The sequence below is a fragment of the Lipophrys pholis genome (genome assembly GCF_963383615.2).
Source record: "Lipophrys pholis genome assembly, chromosome: 14".
NCBI lineage: Eukaryota > Metazoa > Chordata > Actinopteri > Blenniiformes > Blenniidae > Lipophrys > Lipophrys pholis.
The window spans coordinates 22151981-22173391 of NC_137633.1; the positions used below are offsets into that span (position 1 = coordinate 22151981).

Genomic DNA, 21411 nt, shown 5'->3' on the forward strand with positions numbered 1-21411 from the left:
GTATATTTGCGTGGTTTTCTTCAGAAAACACGTCGCTGTCACATGGACTTGTTTAGGCTGACGGGTCAGACTTGCCACTCACAAGATGGCGGCCGCTCTGACGTTTCGGAGCGGTGGGCGGACACAGGCTGCGCGGCGTCTAGTGTTTATGTCTATGGCACGGACAGATCTGGTACCTCCACAGGCCCCGGATGTTACCGTGTGCGCATGCGTGAGGAATTTAAACGGTAAGGTGATTCGAGCGATCTTTCTCACGTATTTAAATAAATCCTCGTCAGTGAGGCTTTGAAGTAAGTCTGTTCTTGTTCTTGACTTGTTCCCGGTTCTATTTATAGCCTCACAGCTTCATGCAGGTTTTACTAAGTTACAGGTGTATTAAGCTAAATTACAGTTAAGTTTCACCAGGTTACCAGTTAGGTTTATACTAATTACTGCTAATTTTAACTAGGTTACAGGTAGGTTTAAACTAATTACTGTTAAATTCAACTAAGTTAAAGGTTGGTTTAAACTAATTACAGTTAAGTTTATCCAGGTCGATAAGTTTTACTTTAACCAGGTAGGTAGGTTTTACTAAGTTACAGTTCCGTTTAGCCAGCCTCTGTCTGGCTCTGTTTCTGTATACAGTAGATTCTGAGAAGATTAAAACCAGTATTTCCCTGTCTGTTGCAGAGCCAAGATGAACAGTGAGAAACAAAAGATCCACAGTGACGAACAAGTGATTAAAAAGCTGGTAAGAATGAAACTTGGACATTTAGTCAAGTACTGGGAAAATGGTCCTTCGGCCTCTTTAAGAACATTTATTCAACAACTGAATTATATTGTATTGTGTTCTTGTTAGTATTGTAATGGAAGCAAAATATAAATGATAAATATAAGATACTTTTCATCTTAATGGAACAAGTACTTATAAGTACGTCAGACAAAGAGGTAAGTCATAGGTCTACTCAAATGAAATAGATCAATGCCTATTTAATAGACAGGCGTTTATCCCGTCCTAATCATTAAGCTCAACTGTACATAGGAGAGCTGAGCTGCCACATGACGAGCCGGTGGGGTCAAGGGTCTTACTCAGGGACCCACAGTGGTGACATGTCAGCAGTGGGGTTCAAACCAGCAAACTTCCATTCCCAATGTCACTTCTCTAACTTGAGCCACTTATACTTGCATGTGCTTGTAGATTTTGCTCATAAAGTTTCATTAGACAATCAGTATGTGTAAGAATGGAAAAAAATTAGGCTGCAGGCCAGGTCTGTTTCATCTGCAGGTCATTCAACTCCAGGCAGACTGACTAAAGAGAACCAAATCAAAAGGGATTGCAGCCAGTGGTTCTCAGCGTGATTGTTAAAAAGCACCCACCCTTCTTCTATAACATTTCATCCAGCTTATTGTTGTGCGGCGCAGGAACCGAGCCCAGCTGGCTGTGAGGGAAGGCAACGCATTAACACCTCCTCACAGTTTAGAGTCAACAATGAACCTTAAATACATATTTGTTGACTGCGGGAGGACACTGGAGTGGCAGTGCGCCCACAGAGAGAACATGCAAACTCCAAATGAGCCACGTGTTGGTCATAGTAGTAAAAGCACTTAGGGATGTTTAGTAATGCAGTCATTATTCTTCTCGACAGTGCGCGGTCAATGGAGTGTCCTACGACAAACTTGCACAAGAAGGGAGCAACATGACGTCTTTGGAAATCTTCTTCTCGGGTTTCCCTTGCATGGTTGGGCTCTCGTTCTTCACGAGGCTCTGCCAGCTCACCATCGTGGACCAGAACATAAAGCACATCGAAGGCCTGGAGTGTTGTCCCCTGCTCCAGGAGCTCTGGATCATTCAGTGTCACCTCACAGTAAGTTTGATTTCGGTCTCTAAAGATAGACGTGAACATTTGTATTTTTACAGACAAGATCATTTGTGCAATGATGGTAACTCGCCTTTTGGCTTTTTATTTTAAGAGCTTGCTGATATAATAATTATTAAACCTAGACTGGGAGAACTATATATTTTCAACATTACACCACTTCCACAATTGCAGCTAATATTTTTTTTAATCAAATGTTGTTGAACCCATTTAAGAAATCTGCTGAAAGACCTGAAATCCTGTGTGCCACAGTGTTGGTTAGAAACCTGCTGTTTGTCAGGGTACAAGGTTCCTGCAGCCTTCAGCATCTATTCACAAATTCACACAAGCAGTGTGTCGTTGACGCCATTGCTAAAGTAACAGCAGTTACCTCTATGGAAAAGTTCATTTTAATGTTAGCTTTTTTCAGTTTTACGCTTTTCAAATGTTGCTCAAAAGCCTTAAAGAGCCCTCTGGTGTGCCGGTTTCGGCCTGTGGGCCATATGTTCGACAGTCTGCCTCAGAAGCCCCTGTTCTTCCTCACCGTTACAACTAATCGAATCAAATGTGAAACACATGAACCAGCATTTGTGATTTCAAGCTAATGTTGAATTAAAGCTGTTTCTCTCCTCACATATTGTGAGTAACATCGTGTGCTCTCTTGTCTTCATCGCAGGAGATATCTGGACTACAGGACTGTCTGCAACTTGAGAAACTTTATCTTTATGATAATGAGATCAAGGACATACGGAATGTTGAATTGCTGGTCAACTTAGAAGTTCTGTGGCTCAATAATAACTGCATATCACAGATACAGGTTTGAACTGAATATCTATCGATCTATCTATCTATCTATCTATCTATCTATCGATCTATCTATCTATCTATCTATCTATCTATCTATCTATCTATCTATCTATCTATCTATCTATCTATCTATCTATCTATCTATCTATCTATCTATCTATCTATCTATCTATGATTCGTCAAACGCTTGCTTTCTGATCTGTTGATGCCTCCTGTGGTGTTTTTCTTTCCCTGCAGGGTTTGCGCACACTTGGAAAGCTCCAGGAACTAGACTTGTCTGACAACAACATTGAAAGAATTGGTAGGTTTTTAACAGTCCTGCATGTTTTCCTTTGTGAGGCAGATGACGATTCGATGAGCTGTTTAGTAACGCTGATGACTAAATATTTTCTCGGCAACTCCTCAGGGCACAGCCTTGATCCCAACGTGAGCCTTCACCATCTCAATCTGTCCGGCAACAACATCAGCTCCTTTAAGGTAAGATTAAAAACAGAAGTATGCTGAAGACATTCTTCCAAAAAGTTGTTGGATTTTTACAAGAAAAATCTTATTGAAATCCTTGGTTTGACAAAAGACGGATTCTAAATTTGTTTTAGAAAAAGTCAGGCCCTTTCAGATTTTCAGTGATTTCAACAACATGCTTGTAGAACAGGACCTTCATCAATGTATTGGCCAGCATATTAGACATTTGTAATTCCAGATTCAATGATATGCATCCATTGCGTTCATTTGGTTTAAGTGTTTTATAAGCAGGTTTTGCTGGTGGCAGATTTTAGACGTATACTGTATATGATTGGGTGAAGTCATTCAGAGTGTTTTATTGTTTGGTTCAGGGACATTTTGAGGAAACGCGGAGAGGCTTTGGCTTTGATTAAAATGTCATCTTGGATCTGCTTCCTGCAGTCCTCCTTCTCTGAAAGCAGCTCAAAGAATTCAAATATTGTCATTCACGGCACATATCACTGTAGATTGTAGTACCAACAGGATAAAAAAAAAAAGTCTCTTCCTTCCTTGGCATTCACAGTGTGACATTTCTTTTTAGCCACTGTACAAATAAAAAGAAGTTTCAAAGGATTGTTTTCTTATTACGCTGTTGGTTGAACATATCCACACTTTATTCTGTGCAGCCAGCAAGGCGGGGGTTACAAACAGTTCATTGTTCATTGTGTACTTTGTAAACCGTCCATCTTCTGATCTGAGCTGACTGTGAAGGAGGGTCACAAACCCTGAACTTCATCACAGAGGATTCAGGAGCTTTAGACTTAAACACATGAAGCAGAGCTGCTATAGGACTATATAGATACAGACTTAAGTATTTTAAGGTAATGGAATCAAAATAGCGTGAAGTCCCAACAGCGGTATAAAAATATATCTATTAATGTGAATTTTCTCTGAAAGTCCAACATTCAAATGAAAAATCTCGGATTTAGTGTGAAACAAACAGTTCAAGCTCTGGGAGTTGCTCTTTGTCCTACACTTCATAAACCAATGAGAATAAACAATGCAGAGGATGCTCTCATTAACTGCTCATGAGAGTTGGATCGTTGGATCGTTTATGTGGTTACTCGAAATAATCCAGTGTTTCTAGTGTTTTATAAGACTCTCTGGTTACAGGAGACTAAAATCAAAAGCTCTATTTTCTCTTGAGGACTGTACTTTAAGGACACGCCTGCTTAACTTCCTTTTCTGTTACAGGAGCTGACTTTCCTCGCCCATCTCCCCAATCTGAGAATATTGGCACTGCAGGAACGCACATCGACCCCAAACCCAGTGTGTCTGCTGTGTAACTACAGCATACACGTGCTTTACCATTTGCCGGACCTGCAGAGACTCGACGTCTATGACGTCTCCAACGAGGTGGTCAAGGAAGCAGCTGAGGTATTGAGAAGACATGCAGGCTTGATCTTAATGTCTTTCCAGCTCTTATTAGGGAGCGACATCCTCATGATTGGGCTCAGCGGGAGGACTACCTGTCTTTAATCTTGTATAGTACTTTAATCTTTACATTTACTGTTTTAATATACTGAAGTCTTTTCTTTGTAGGCTGCGGTCTTGAAGAAAACGATGTACTACAACATGCGTGTGCGTATTGCAGAGAGGAACCTGGCAGAGACCCAATCCAGCCTGATGAAGCAGAAGGAAAGTCTCCAGCAAGTACCGAGAGATTGCATCAAGACCCTCACCAAGGCCCTCAAAAGTGTATGTGCAGTCTGTTCCAACGCTGGGGGAATAACTCAGCGCGTTCTTAGGAACTGTGCAAGATTTGTTCTATGTGCCTGAACTGTATAAGACAACTGTTTCTGTTTGGTTGCATTCATAGCTTAAACGTGAGCTTTCCATGGTGCCGGTCAGCTGTAAGAAGTCCACCCACATGCTGGAGGATGATCCAGGCGATCCGCCCCACCGGGAGGGAGGTTCAATCGAAACCAGCGACTCCACTTTGGATATCAGTCATGATCCAGACAGAGAGAACAAAATACTCCGGAAAATCGAGGCCTTGGAGGAACGACTCCGAGTGTGGACCACAAGGCTGCATGAGTTAGTGTGCATGTTTGGATAACATTTTCTCTTGACGACTTCAGTTTTCAAAACTTTAGAAAATAGATTTTTGTCATGCGAATGTAGCAGGATTCAGTATTTTCTGATAATTGTGTTATTTTCTCTCGTGTGGACACATTAACGCCTTTCAGGTTTATCATCAGGGAGCATGTAGTGTAGTCTATAGTCTGAATAACTGTACAGTCTGGAGGTCCCTGTGCTAGTTAGTCATTAGTATTAGTTAACCACACAAGGAATTCTCTGATTTTCACTCTAACAAGATAAAACTGGATTAAACTCAGCGATCAAACATGTTTGTTTCTGTAGAAGCACACACTGTCTGGAGCTGTTCATTTCCGATTTTTTCTTAATGCATATTTTTGTGGGTATACAAGATGTTTCCATACAGATCAAATTTTTATTCTTGTTTATTCACAAGCTCATACTCTGCAATGCTGCATGCGAGCTCCACTGTGCAAAAACAATAGCCATCCATCCATCTTCTATACCGCTTTATCCTGTTCAGGGTCAAAAGGGGGGGTTGGAGCAAATAATAATGTTCCTCTAATTCTTTCCAGGATTGAAGCCTGCTACGAGCAGGATTTGGCCCGAGCCACGAACAGGATGGAATACATGGTGCAGTTTCTGCTGATGGAGCTGGAGAGTGTTGGAAACATTCGTTTGAAGGAGGGCAACCCCAAAGACCTTCGGTATTGATATCATACTATTCATCATGCCTACAACCATCATGTGACTCCCATTTCAGTGGGGACACAAACAATAGCTGTGATTTCTCCTTTAGCAACTGTTACGACCTCCTGCGTTCCCGGTTTGTTGCTTCAGACTACAAGAGCCATGGCATTGTTGACATTAAGATCAATACAGTGATCCGCATCCACAACAGTGCTCTGCGGCTTCGCTTTCAGGATAAGCTGCACAGCCTGATAGCCAATGAAGACTCCATCTATTCACTGTAAGTTTCAACATACAGTGTGCTTTCCTTAGATAGGTTGAAAGTAGTGCTGTCACAATAAAAAAAATATTTTTTAATGCAGAAATTACAGACGTCACCTGGATTACTTATTCCACACACCTGACCCTGAAAAATGTGAAAAGGAAGAAATTTTATGTATTGTAGAAGAAGGCTTCAAAACAGCAGAGCAACTAAAGGTGCGTGTACCACTCAGACTCTGGGAGAATAATTCAAACTGTTATTCCAGCTAATTCATCTCTGCATACCTGTGTACTCGCACACAATGCGATGAATATGCGCAGAAACGAATTCCAACAAACCGTCACTATTTATCACTGAGAAAGTAATTCAAAGAGCAAAAACCCATCTGGTGTGATGTGATTTGTGTGTGTGCACTGAGATCTCAACACAACTGCTGTGTGTGCATGTGTGTGTGTGTGCGTGTTTCTGTAATGACATTTGTGAGTGTCGACTTAAGTTTGATCAAAAAAGTGTGTTTGTCTAAACGTGTAGGTGCGTAACGAAATGTGTGTGTGTGTATTCTGAGACGTGTGTGTACATTCAAGGACCTGTAAATGTCGTGTTCTTCATCTCCAAGTCAGTTGGATTTGTTTGTTTAGCCTCTGTTCTGAATGAAGCATTTATACCTCAAAGTAGAATTGTAGTGCTCAGCGATCAAAACATGACATTACATGAAGGACTCATCTGGACAAGGATGAGCCGGCAAGTCTAAAGTGAGGGAATAGAAAGCAAAGCATTTTGGAAACATCTCTGTGATGCCAGACAGATAAGATCCACTTGTCGAAATGCACCTGACTAAAAGACACACCCGAGGTGACTTCGAGAACATTTACAGGTCTTCGTAGGCACACACACATCTCGGCGCACAACAATCGTATTCAGCATGCATGTACTGTGAACAACTGCGAACACGCATACACACGTCGTGTTGCGACTTTTACCTCCATACCGAAGGTCCTCGTTCTATTTCCATGTACGTGTTCATTAATGTAGACGTTTACCATTCCGACCCTGTGTATTAGGCCTTGGGGAAAGACGGCGCTATTCCCTTATCAAACAGCTTAAGTGTGGCTGAGCAGCAGAGAATTGAATATTCACTTTGTCAGGCCAGCCAAGAAGACTCTAAGGAAAGCATAGAAACTCTCCCCTTCAGGCATGGTGGGTTTATTTGTGTTGTTATTTTAATCAAACAAGGCTGTATTGTGTGTTTTGTTTTTTTTTGTTTGTTTTTTATTAATGCCAAAATCCATTTTTTCTGCCTGAAGGTCGGGTAATTGTTTCCAAAGTGTTTGTGGGTAACAGTACTCCGCTTAAAGGAGAGCCGCTGGACAGGAGCAGCAACTCCAAAGTCTTCTCCGTCTATAGGAATGTGGACACTAAGCACAGGATGAGCGAAGGTACCTGCAAGGCGACAATCATTCCCTGTTTGAGCTGTTCAGTCGTTTTACCTCTCTCTATGTATTATCCATCAGAGAAACCCCACTCCACCAAAACCCATGAGTCCGCCCCCCGCTGGAGGCAGTGGTTCATGTTCGACCACAAGCTTGTCCTGCCTGAGTACATCATCGATTTTGAATACATCACTGAGGTAATTCACTCCACATTTTACTGACATTCTTTGACAAAAAAACTTGATTCATCAGGGCTGCCAAACAAATTTTTAGTTCAGGGGCCATATGTAGCACAGTTTCATTTTCAGGGGGCTGGACCAGTAAAATAGTGCCATAATAACCTTTAAACTTAAACCGAAGCCTTTTTCTTTTTTGTGGCGCAGAGTATAAGTTAAAAAATAACGTCTCGGAAAGCAATATACAATTTCTCCAATTTCAACGTGAAGACCATTTTAATGACGCCTTCTGGTGCAAAATACAGTGAAATGTCCTGAAATCTCCAACAGCCATTGAATTTTAATTTTGATGTTAATGATAATTTGATAGCAACAAGGTCTTTCATAGCAGCAGCATCAACATCTCAGCTCTGTTCTCAGTGTTGTGTTGTGTCCACTACTATTAAGAAATCTATGTGGAAAAAGTAAATAGCTTCTTTGCAATTCTTAATTATTTACTTTGATTGTTTCCTGGGCCGGATTCAAGCCTCTTGCAAGCTGGTTTTGGCCCATAGGTTTCATGTTTGACGCGCCTGTCATAATGCATTGTACAGTGTGAACACTTGTGACAGCTAAGTTACCCACATGCATGACAAACTAAGGCTCAAGAGTCCACTAAAGAAACAATCCAGTGAGCAAAGGCACGAGCAGAAAAGACTAAAAATAATGAAATGGAGAAAGACAGAATGAACAAGAGCCAGAGTAAGGAATTAAAAAAATAAAATAAAAATGACAATATAAAATAATAAATAAGATAGTCAAACATGACAGTATTATTTTATTATAAATAAATATTAAAAGGAATGAAAGAATAAATATTACAAACATAATAATATTAATATCTATAAACTTGGTAAAAGGTATGAACATTGAATTCGATGAGTGGGTAATAAATTAATAATTGAAAAATCAAGAATTGTTTAAAAGTTGAATCTTAAGTTTGCCTTTAACTATAATAATATTTTGCTTTGTAGTAATAAAAAAATATGCCTCACTTTGTTGGGCTTGGTTCTTACTTTGGGGAAAATTCTACCTGAAGAACTGAGGGCCCCATATGATAAAAACAGCATGAGCAATATGTAGGACCAAAATTAATGAGGGATTTATATATTATTAAAGACTTTATAATCAGTCTTGAAACTGGCAGGTAGCCATTGCTGAAACTGCTTGACAGCACACAATCAGCTGACTAGTGAGTGCAGTATCACAATAATCGACCCTACATGTAGTAAAAGTGTCTCTGTGTCGGCTTTAGAAAAAACAGTTGCTCTCTGGAAACCTTCTTTAGATGATAAAAAGTTCTCTTAGGAGGCAGAGTGACTGAAAGTCGACAAGTTAAGAATGAAGACGTAACTTTAATCCAGTGCGACATTTCAGTAGCTTGCACAACATTGCTGACACAGTGTGATGTTTTGTTCTGCTTCTGGCAGGATAAAGCTCAACCGTCCTTGTTGAGCAGTGCTACAGGCGGACAAACTTCCACGGGCGCCATCCAGAACATAGAAACCATCAACGTGGTGGAGGTGCTGAAGCCGCAGCCCAAACTGTTGAGCCTGGACGACAAAATCCTCCTCACCGTGGCCAGAGCCAACGTTCTCAGTCAGATCACTGTATGTGCACTGCCTTTTTAAATGCTATTCTGGTTTTGAAACCATTCAACATCCTTTCTGTGGTTCATCATTGACTCGTTGAATCTGCAGGTACTTAACCTTCACAACAACAGTCTGAGCAAGATAAAGGAAATTTCCAGGCTTACAGCTCTGCGGCATCTTACAGTCAGCTTCAATAGGTTGGCGCGGCTGGATGGCATTTCTCACATGGTAAAAGTGACGATGAAACACTACACTTTCATTTAACAGCTCATTTTCAAGTTAGAAAAAGAAACGAGTTATGACAAACTTGCCTCTTTACTATGTGATAATGTTTAACATCCACTGTCTCGGTCCTCAAACTGCAGCCCCACCTGGAGGTTTTAGATGCTAGTTTTAACAAGCTGGAGACTCTTGAAGGACTGCAAGGATTGGCTCAGCTCAAACATCTGGATGTGAGCTGGAACAAGTTGACCAGGGCCAGAGAGGACACAGCCGTGCTGAAGAAGCACACCCCAGCTCTGCTCAGACTGGACACACGATACAATCCCTGGACCAGGGTGGGTGCTGTTACCAAATTGAACCTCCACTGTCCTAATTTAAGTTTAGTTTTAAATTTAGAGTCGATGCTGCAGGAGTGACCATGTTTTCCTGTTTCCAGCCAGAGGCAGTCAGAATGACCGTACTAGGCCGACTCACGACCCTCACACACATGGATGGAGAGCTGGTGTCCGAGGAGGAGGCTGCTGAAGCTCTCCAGATGGCTGCAGGCTTCAAAATTAACCAGGTCAACATTGTACAAAGATTTCTTTTACTGGTGTAGTGGTTGGCACTGTAGCCTCACAGTGCCAACTACTCATGCGCTTTGTTTTTTTTTTTTTTGGGTGTAGTTTGCATGTTTTCCCTGAGGATGTGTGAGTTTTGTTTGTGTACTTTGTCCACAGTCCAAAATCACCAAAATGGGTCGATTGCAATTAACCATGTGAATCTGAGTGTGTGTGAATGTCTTTGTCTCTGTGTGTTTCATGCATATGAATGATTGAAATGGACAAATAAATATCGTAGAGAAAGAACACAACTTTTACTAAACTGTAAGGAATAAAATGGTTTTCTATTAATGAAAGTCAATGAGTTTAAAACTGTAAAAAGCTCACTTACTTTATCTCTGCTACTAAATCTGCAAAAAACAATTTTTTACCAATTGAAAACAGAATGACCTCTGAAAGCACAACACGTGTTATTAGAGGTAAAATATTGGATTCACTTTATACCCAGAGTCCACAACATTTACAACCAAGAAAGACATTTTTGCCCTCAACCAATCAAATGTAACTTCTCTGGTGCTGCAAAACCTATTCGACCATCAACATGAATACAAACCATTTTTATAGGCATTGTGCCAAAACTATAGTTTATGTTGGTTTGATGGAATTAATGAACTTTAAAAAGAGTAACTGAGAAAAGTCTTGTCTTTGTGTTTAATACGTATATGAATCGCGTATAAATAAAATCAGATAATCTCTAAAAAGCGCCTGAGATGGTTGGCTTGCAGACTGAATGTTATTCAAACTTTTGATGTAAGTTGTAAAATCTATTCAACACACAGACGGTTTATAGTTTATTTCCTGTGGCTCATCTGTGTAAAAGTAGTTTTGAAATAATTAAATGTAAGGCTGATTTACTGGGATGGCAGCTGTGTGCTTTATTGTAAATGGGTGGGGTGTTTTCTGTTCACAGGCCTCTTTGGCGGCGCACTGTCACACTGACCACGAGCGTCCTCGTAGCCTCAGTCTGCTGTCCACCGCACAGCTTCTGTGTCGTCTGAGTCCAGCAGCCTGCAGTCTGAGGCCACAGCTGGACGCAGGCTGGATGGCAAAGGTGAGATACGACAGAGACGATTTAAAAATGTATGCAAACAATATCAGTTATTACAAGCTCTTTCTGTTGTTGTTTTTTTTTTTTTAAATGTTGGTCAGATTACCACCCTGAACCTCGACAATCAGAGGATTATTAAGATGGCAGGTCTGAGTGACCTGGTCAACCTGCGCTGGGCCTCCTTTAATGACAACGAGATCTCTAAAGTGGAGGGTCTGGACAGCTGTGTGAAGCTGGAAGAGCTTTCCCTGAACAACAACAGTATCAGCACCCTCAGTGGTCAGTCATTCACTAAACAGTGAGGAACCACAGCGTGAGGCCTTGGTGTGGCTGACTGTTTTCACCTGATTTCTCCTCAGGGCTCTCGAGGCTCCACCGTCTCAATAAGCTGACCATGGATGGCAATCAGTTGTCCAGTCTGGAAACCTCAGCTTTAGACCAGCTGTCCAGTCTGTCCTTTCTTTCAGTGGACAACAACTGCATCACTTCCCTGCGTGGCCTCCATAGACTTCGGTCTCTCCTTGAACTCTACATTGGCAGGAACCAGATTTCCGTATCAAGAGAAATCTTCTACCTGAAGGTGAGAGGCCTCCGTCAGTAAAAATGACAAACAACACAATGAAATATCAACTCAGCACATTTATGGTGTTTTTATGGTTATGTCTTCTCAGGGTTTGACAAGGCTCATCATTTTAGATCTCAGTGGGAATCCTTTGGAGAAAGTAGAGCATTATCGAATATATGTCTTGTTTCATCTCTCCTCCCTCAAAGCTCTGGATGGAGCTGCAGTGGTATGTGCCAGAAAACTGAAAGCAACTGGACACATAGTATATTATTGTAATATACTGATTCTTTATTTTCCCTGTTGTTTTCTCAAGGAAACGAGTGAGAGTGAGAGTGCACAGTATATGTTCAAAGGAAGACTAACAACCGACACAATAACAGAGAAACTGGGCCACTCAAACTACTCAGGAATCACAGACTTATCCCTGCAATCCAGCTCCATCAGGTCTGCTCCTGGAAACAGACATGTGCAACACTTTTACAGAGAAGCATGACAATTCTTTGTATTTACTCTGATCTGTTTTCCTCTTAAAAGGACGGTCGATCTGTCTCCAGCAGACCTCTTCCGCAAGCTGTACAGTGTCAACTTGGACCACAACAACCTCACTTCCTTCTCCGGCCTAATCTACCTGCCCAACATAAAGGTAAACATTGATCTCAGACTCGGTTTGCTTTATATCAGATGTGTAGAACTCATTTCAGTTCCGGGGCAGATAGTCTGCTGGACCAGCCACAAAGTAGCACAGTAACATAGAAATACCAACAATACAAACTCAATTAGCTTAGTTGGAGGTGTGATACATCCTGAAAAACAATCTACATTTATTCAATTGATTTCTACAAAAACCTGAACATGAATTGCATTTTTAACAATAGTTTGATTTTATTGATACACTCTGCTGCAAAAATCTTGTCCTTTATTTATGGCTCTCTCTTTTTCTTTTTTTGCATTTACTGATATACTGATGGTACTTCACTAGCAATAAATTGTCAAACCTACATTTCTATTCTTGGCTTGGGTCTCAGACTGTTTTAGTAAGAGTAATGGATAAAACACTAGCAGTTCAACACTATCATGTCTTCCTATGGTTCAGATCAAATGTTTGACACCCTGAAATTTGATCAACTTGAGCCATTGACACATACATGTTTTTGCACTTGTCTTTTTTACAGGCTTTATGTTTGAACTACAACCACATCGAGTCCATTCTGCCCAGACAGAAGACACAATCTCAGCTCACCAAGAGACAGATCCTGCACAACAGAGTTCACTCCAGTGGCTATGGCCAACATAGCTCCTTCAAAACCAGCAGGTAACCAAGTTAATATTCCACAAATAACATTCCACACCTTTCATATCTTTCTTATTGTGTTGACGTCCGAGCAAATACATATGAAAAAACAACTCATACTCTTTATAAAGCATTAAACAAAAATGATTGAAAACATACAGGAAAAACATTTAGATTTTGTGGAGTAGGATTGATGATACTCTGATCGAGGGCAGCAATATAAACATATATAAAGCACACTAGACAGACATTAATGAATACATACTAATAGTTTTAATACAAAAAAGTGTTCTTATTGTCAGTCGGAGCTCTATTGAGATATGGTTTTTTGAATTCAGATAAGAAAAGTCAACAACACTTTTTGTTCCTTGTTGTCTAAAAAAAATATCCTTGTTGAAAGACCTAGACAGGACAAAATAAGCTGCCTTGCTTAATCCTGTCTCTTCTCGAACAAATAATGTGTGAAAGAAATCCCACAATAGACTGTTATGTTTTTGTTTTCTTTCCTAATCTACTTAAATGTAGATTATGGAAGTGTATGTTTGATTATGTTTGAGACAAATTAAAGAACTTTTGTGTAAATTATGCCCTCAGATTACAAACCTGTGGGAAAAAACTACTTATCTTGAGAGAACATATGTGTTTCACTTTAATGATTTATAGGCTAAAATGAAGAGTAAAGAAAAACAAAATGCTTGAAATAAATACATTTATGTTGTGTGAAATATAAATAAAATCTTAAATAAATGAACTAAATTATCAGGAATACATACCTTCAGGTGCATCGGTGAAACACTTTCATTTCATTGCGTAAGAAAAGTTCTAAACTCTTAGGTTTATATTTTGCCCTGATGCATTGTGAGCTATAACCATTAGGGGGCAGCACTGCCCAGCTAATGACTGAGCTGCAGATTAACACTGTTATAAACCTTTATTAACTATCATTTATTAACACAAATAATGTTGTTATTTAAGACACACATTTATCATTTTTTCAGACACTTGAAAGAAAAATATATTCAAGCAATTTATTGAGTCAGTGCATTGACCTTCAGTCACATGTTTACTGTATAGAAACCAATACTTTTTATATAATGCTGCGACAGGCACAGTGCTGTTTGTGGAGCTTCAGGAAGCCTGCACCAGTAAGACTTGACCTAGTAAATGAGGCAGCAGGGGGGAGAATCGGACGTACGTTTAACTGCACAGGTTGCAAACTGCTATTTTGTCTCTGTGTTTAAGGGAAACTGGGCCCAGTGGCAGCATGGAGCCACTGATGGGAAGCCTGGAGGTTCTTCATTTGAGTCACAATGGCATCTCCAATATGGCCAATCTGCAGCTCAGCAGGCTCACCAATCTTAAAGCACTCTTCCTTCAAGGTATGTATAGTTCACGTCCCACCCCTCCCTCTCCCAGACACTTAAAAGTGCAGTGTGTGGAGCCTGTAAAAAGACAAGCAGCAACACCAGAGTCTCCCATAGACCTCAGGCCAGGTCTGTGATGAGACTCGAAGAAAAGAACCGCAGATTTCCTTTTCAACTGCTTTTGATGGCTTTTGATTGAGTTTTGCTTTGTTGGGGTGGTTTGCCCAACAAAGCCCATCTTACTTCCCTTTTCCTTTATCTTCCTTCTCAATCAAAAAAAACCCTTTGGAAACTGTGTCTATAATTTTTGGTGCTTTTTACACCAGGGGCAAACAATAAACACCCCACAACTGTTAAAATAACCCTAAAATGTTGCTTGTTATATTATTTTGGTGGTGCAGCCTACCCTTGTGTTTTCTTTTGTAATAATATCAAGCTTTTGTTTGAAATGTCTTTTCCTTGTTTTTATGATGTGTGTTTTCTCCGTAGGGAATGACATCAGCCAGGTGGAGGGCTTGGAGGGGCTTCACCAGCTCAGAGAGTTGGTGTTAGACAAAAACCGCGTCAAGGTCCTGTCCAAGAGCTCCTTCACAGCCCAGAGCGTCCTCGTAGAGCTGCATCTGACCGAGAACCGGATCCGTGAACTGAACCACCTGGATTCTCTGACTGAGCTCCGCAAGCTCTTCCTCGACGCGAACAAGCTGCAGGTATTCTCCCCCGGCCGCAGTCGTCTCCTCGTATGCTGGATTTTATTTAATGCTTATATTCAGATTTATTTATGAAACTGCAGTTTCAATTAAACTGCCTGAAAGACTCACAGCACAGTGATTTTCTGAGGTCATTGCCGAGGTCACAGCCATCTTTTGAGCAGTTTTTGATTTACCACCAACTTTTACTGATTGGTTCACATGTGTTAGATGTTTGAGAATGCATTTCATTCAGCGTGCAGCAGTATTACTTTTCTCTGCATTTGCAAAGTAAGACATGAAGTATAGTAATCATGAGTCATTACCACCCACTGTGGCATGCAAGGGGTAGCATTAGGGAGAATCAAGTTTGATTGAAGGTCAGGGTCGTGCGTGTGAAGAAAGAGGAGAGCAATCAGGACAACGTGTAATCAGCTTCTCAGTCTGCATCTCCTCGCCCAAGGCGAGTGATTTGCACTTTAGTTGGCTGTTCCTCCTTCAGTCCACTTCCTTAATATTGCCACGCTTTCAATTAAGACATGAAATACAGCAATCATCCCGGAGCATCAGTTCTCATGGTGGGGGCGTCTTTGAATCGTCGCCAAGGCCGGGCGCAAAGCTACGAGTGGTCGAAAACACCCCCATGCTCTGTTGCGTGCCCAAACTCTCTCATGAGATTAATGAGAGCTCATACATGTAATCCTTCCCATCAGCTGCTTCCATCCTCCATACACCAAAACTATGAAACCTTCAGCCCCGATGCATATGTTTCCATTATTCACACAAAGCAGGCTACGACCAGCGCGAAAGGCCAGTTCAGTCAGCGGTTCCCTTTTTCTTTATGAAGCCCCCAGAAAACCTTTTTTTTTTTTTTTTAAAGGCAGGCGACTCCCTCTCTCACCCCAATTCACATAAACAATTAATTGACATTTACGCTCACAAACAAAGAAGAAGCCTTTGAAATTAAGGCAATGGGCAGTTTACCAGGTCTGATCTAGATTCTAGAAAGTGTCTTATGTTTTTCTCCACCCGTGACCTCGACAAACCCCACAAGTGGATTCTTGATCCCAGGCTGGGAACGAGCGAATTGAATGAGGCTGTAATTATTGGAAAATAAGTTGATGTGTTTCTCGAATCTTTGCAGGACATTGCGGAGTTGGATAAATTAGAGGTTCTTCCTTCACTGACGGAGCTGTCTGTGGTTGGCAATCCGGTGAGTATCACAGGGTTTTCTGGACAGTCTGTTCAGTGGCTGAACCCGCTCAGGTCGTATTCTAAGTTGCAATGTTAATGTCAGTCCAAACTGAGTTTCAGCACATTTTGAACTCATTTTATTACGGACAGATGACAACAAGCATCCTTCCACGCTCACTTTCTCGCTTACACAATCCAGAAAACAGACCCAGTCCGACTCTTTCCAAATTAAGTGATTACATGATGAGCCGTCTGCCGCACACAAACTGGCTGGCATCAAAGGCAAGTTCGTTGACCAAATGGCAGATTGCTATTGGCTCTGTTACCTCACCCATCTGGAGCTGATGGATCAGGCCTGAGAAGAGCCTGCAGCCCAGGACCTCTCTCCCGTCCATAGGGTAATGCTCAGCTGTGGTAGCCTCTTTACTGCTCAATCCCATCCCCCATACCTTCCCATAAGGGGGGTTTAATCCTGCCAGGGGGTAGAGGCCAACAGCCACCCTGGAGACAATACCTCCTGCTGTTGACCACATGAGATAGCTCCTTCACCCGTGTTCCCTGGCCGGAGTCTGTCCCCTCCTCTTCATTGGTAGAACATCTATTGGCATGCACCCACGACTGAACCACAGCAGCAGTGTCCTGCAGGAATATGTGGCTCTGTGACCGGACAGCCTGGCTTTACAGCCTGCCCTCAGCTGTGGAGGGGCCTATGTGCTGCTGTCAGCTGGGTCACTGGAATAGCTGCTGGGAACTGGATAACTACGCTGGGATCCACATATCATCATATTTATCCCAGATGTCTCAGGCCCAACTTCACTCACACTCTCATTTCTGGAGTTTAGCTTAAGGAAGTGTCTTTTACAAACAAGCAAATATATATATTATTTTCTTTCTCAGGTGGCCCGAAAGTCTTTGCACAGACCAGTGGTGGCGCTCCGACTGACCCAGCTGCAGGTCCTGGATGGCGTGACCATCACTCTGGAGGAGAGGACCAGAGCAGAGCTCCCCTGCATCGACCAATCTGTGAGAACTGTACACAGCGCATGCACACTTCATAAGAAACACACACAATGTCACTGCTACGTATGTCGACCTATTTTCAGCTTAAAAAAAGTAAACCCTTGTAAAGATTATTCCTGTATTCAGGACAAGGCACGTTTCACAATAATACCAAAAAATAAAGATTTAAGTAGATTTCCCTTTAGCATTCTTCTAAAGCTTGTGTTAAAGTAATGAAAGAAGTTGTTTTGTGGCTGCAGAACAGTTGCAAACATGAAAAATAAGGGAGATTTTACATTGGATTAAATTCTATAAACTAATGTGGCGCATTTTCGCTAAATAAAACAAACAGTTTTTTATTTACATATGGATTTGTGAAAGCTTCAGAGAGGCTGAGGACTACTGTTGTAGAGTTGGTACTCTCTCACTCTGACCTTCTCTCACTCGTCACTTATAACGAAATTAGAAATAAATGTAAATCTCCTATTTTGCATACTCAACATAAGACCTTATCATCTGAGAAGAAGACCACCTAAAAGGAGCAAAATGTCCAGCCACCAAAAAGAGGCCAGCTTCAGTCAATCTCTTTCACTCCAACTGATATAATGTTCATGTAATGGAAGAGAGGGGCAGTAATTCTCCTGCAGCTCTGAATTAAAAGCAGTCTAAGCCTACTACCATCATCCTGCTGATTAGTTGAAATGTGCCCGGCCGATAATGCACCAGTGGATTTACCCCCTATTAGCCAGGTCAACATGACCCCCTCTGCTTGTTAATCATGGATATGGAAATGACAGAGCTGAGGCGCAGGGTTTTCTCATTAAAAACACAAACACAGAACCCCCAATTGACTCTCACTTGTCACTCTCAATCTAGGCCTGTATCTGCTTTTTGCTTAAATTTGAGCATTGTTATTGATGAGTAGTAATTGCTGCTGCTCCTCTAAGATGCTTATATATGTGGAAAAACAGGCAATCTAATCACCAATCCCATGCCGAGTGTGTGGGTGGAGTGAGCACATCTCACAGACTACAGAAAATATAGACAGAAATAAACAGAGTCGCGATGCATGCGCCATTGAGGTCAAAGAGAGTCACTTGACCCTGGAGGCACTTAAGACATCATCTTTGCATATCATGTGAACTTATACTGTTGTGGAGATTTACATCTTAACTTTGTAATGCTCTATGTTCTGTCTTGAAGCCGTGTCCTCAGCCCCCGGGAGCATCTTTGTCGATCGCTGAGATAAACCTCCCTGGACTGCTCCCCCTCATGCCTCATAACACCACAGTGAGCGGGATGAGTGTAAGAGGACTGCAGAGCTTCATGCACAGCAGCAACGTCCTGCCAGGCAATGTGTATGAGGACCATTACATGAACAAACGTGAGTGTAGTAGCCCTTGTTTTGTTGCAGCGCTTCAGATCAGCGTGCATAGCCTTGAGGGGGAAAGTCACGTTCTTCGTGTTTCAGTACAAAGTCAAATTTCTGCTATGACTGACCATTTCATTCCCAAAGCAGACAAGAACGACAAGTACAGCACTGTTGATCAAAGCGGCGAAAAAGACATGGACTTGCGACACGGCCGGAGAGCAGGAAGCAATCTGCCAACCACGAGTCTCCTGTCTGGTGGAAACAGAGTCACACGCACTTACAAACAGGAGTCAGGCAGCAGGTAAAGATTCATCGTGATGACTTGGATTGTTTCCTTTAACCCTTAATAAGGTACCGTGAGGGTGAAGTGAGGATTTTTAACTTCAACGGTTTTTTTTTAATGTCTATATTTTTAAACTTTTAAATCATCATAAAGATAAATCATTACAGCCAATCCAGGCAAATCTCTTAGAAAGTGGTGCAAAACAGATCAAAATCAGACAACATTTTACTGTTTCTAGTGATGAGATTCTTCTTATAAATAGTACTTGGATTTCACCTATATAGCGCTTTTCCACTGTGTAATCAGTCCCTAAAGCACTTCACATTGTTAATCCCATTCACTCATTCACACACCAATGGAGTTGACTTTACACTACAGCCCATCAATGCAATGTGCTATTTACACATACATTGGACTAAATATGACTAATTAGAACTTCTGAGTGTATCTTTTAAATGTCACTTGCAGGAGATTTCTGTGTTTTCACATTTTTTATATCAATTGAATGAACCAACTTGTAAAAGCATAAGCTGTAAGAAGAAATACTACAAAAATTACACGTATCCCAGTAATTGACACAATCACTATAACCTATTTTGTAGTGATTCCTTGAATTAAGAATTTTTACTTTCATTTAAAACATAAAGGATTCACTGGAAAAACAATGCTATTTTTTTTTCCAGATTCTTCAGTGGCGGTACACCTCCACGCAGGTAGCAGCTCCACGATGTTCACAAGTTGACAATCCAGAGCTGAACCCACACGTCGGCTGTGAATGTCGGTCACGTTCACAGTATTTTCACCCGCTTACAGTAAATGGCACGTAGGCCACTATCAAGTATTTTAGAAGTTTGATGGGTTTGCAAGTATCTGCATGCCAGATATTCTCTTCAACAACACAGTACACTTCATCCTCAGCTTCAATAAAATATTTGAAAAAACTGTCTTTGATGAATTGAATGAGGGCGCTTGAATGCAGTATGTCATTCACCCAAGCTGCTTTCAAACGCATTCAAAATGACTGACTTCATTTTCTCTTCACATATGTGGATCACTATCCGTGGTAATCTGAGGATGAGAGGTTTTGGTGTCATTTCATCTGCGATGCTATCCTTTGCCCCAAACAAGTGGGAAAAAAAACACCCACAGATGTAAGGGCGTGTGAGTCTGGCATGCCCAGTCCATTGGGTCAAACGCATCCCCAACAAGTGGATAATCCAGCTTTAGCACACCTCTCTGCGGACAATAATCTGCAGTCGCTCAGATAAAGATGTAATCTTGAATAAGGTCCAAATGGATTTCAGAGATTGTCGGTTTCATCATGTTAGCCTCTTTTCGAAAAGCCCACCGCAGTTTGCTCTCTAAACAGGCAAATCTCGTGTGTTGTAATGAACCTACTCCAGTTGATATTTATGATGTTGGTTCTGCTGAGTGTAATCCTGCCAGACTTCCTGTTGTTTTGGCTTCTTGTTGTGACGAAGTAAACAAAATCAACAGGCTGAATATGGAGGATGAGGCTCATATCACTTGGTGCAAAACCTTTGTGACACATCTGACCCGATAGTTAACTTTAATTTTAAATATATATCCATGTTTATGCTACTTTATCCAATTTAGAGTTACGGGGTCTCCGAGTTGATCTCAACCACACTCACACACATTCACATCTACAGGCAATTCAGAGATTCAAACTTCACATGGAAGGAAACCCACACATGCTCAGGTAGAACATTACAAACTCCCCACAGAGTGTCTTTGAGACACAAGTACTATAACCACTACACAACCATGCAGCAGCAGCAAAGATTTATATCTGTCTGTGCAAATCATTGTGAATTTAAAACAGCAGTTAATACTCACATGCGACACAACTGAACAAAAAGCCGGTTTCAGGAAAAATATGCCAAGCAAACAGCAAAGGCATCAATTTTTCACCAACAAATTCAATTCGTACACCGGTGGTGTTGACATGACCACTAGGTGTCCTTAGAGCTCCATTACCACTGCCAATCAGTCCTGACAGAGTTTCCCTTCAGGCCTGCTGGTAGTCATCTATCAGTTGAAGGGGGTTATGTGTGCCTCAGCTTGTTGTTTTTGTTTTTTCTCCTCCTGCTTTTGGTGAACATCTGAGGCACAAGCCAACTCTGCACAGTAAAAGTGAAAAGCTCTCCCCAAACAAGCTCCTCTAATGCATGTACTTAACTTGACTTAATTTGTGTTAATTCCCAGCATTAAGCGGGGCTAATGACTGCGCAAGTGAGTGCACTGTCATTACCTTCCTCTGCCTGACATCAAATGGCAGCTGATGGATTCACATTGAGGGGAAAAAAATAAAAGCAGAGATTTGAGGGCTCAGTATGAGTACTCTAATGCATTAGGTATTGCTGGGGATAATTACACATTTCACATTTGT

The 21411-nt window shown here is 41.3% G+C and overlaps 1 protein-coding gene across 1 annotated transcript; it reads left to right on the plus strand.

The window, feature by feature from the left end:
* Positions 1–207: 207 nt before the first annotated feature.
* On the plus strand, positions 208–19933 carry lrrc9 (leucine rich repeat containing 9; the record flags this gene model as incomplete). The annotated part of the gene is made up of 33 exons (XM_080479878.1): positions 208–227; positions 670–730; positions 1626–1844; positions 2512–2652; positions 2880–2943; positions 3049–3119; positions 4338–4520; positions 4686–4841; positions 4963–5180; positions 5759–5890; positions 5965–6153; positions 6236–6350; positions 7197–7332; positions 7440–7571; positions 7647–7762; positions 9211–9390; positions 9481–9600; positions 9738–9929; positions 10031–10156; positions 11107–11247; positions 11346–11523; positions 11604–11824; positions 11916–12035; positions 12123–12253; positions 12344–12452; positions 12982–13121; positions 14343–14479; positions 14954–15171; positions 16295–16363; positions 17242–17367; positions 18547–18727; positions 18863–19016; positions 19682–19933. 33 exons carry the CDS (start codon positions 208–210, stop codon positions 19713–19715), a joined length of 4530 nt encoding a protein of 1509 aa, XP_080336004.1. The 3' UTR covers positions 19716–19933.
* Positions 19934–21411: the final 1478 nt, after the last annotated feature.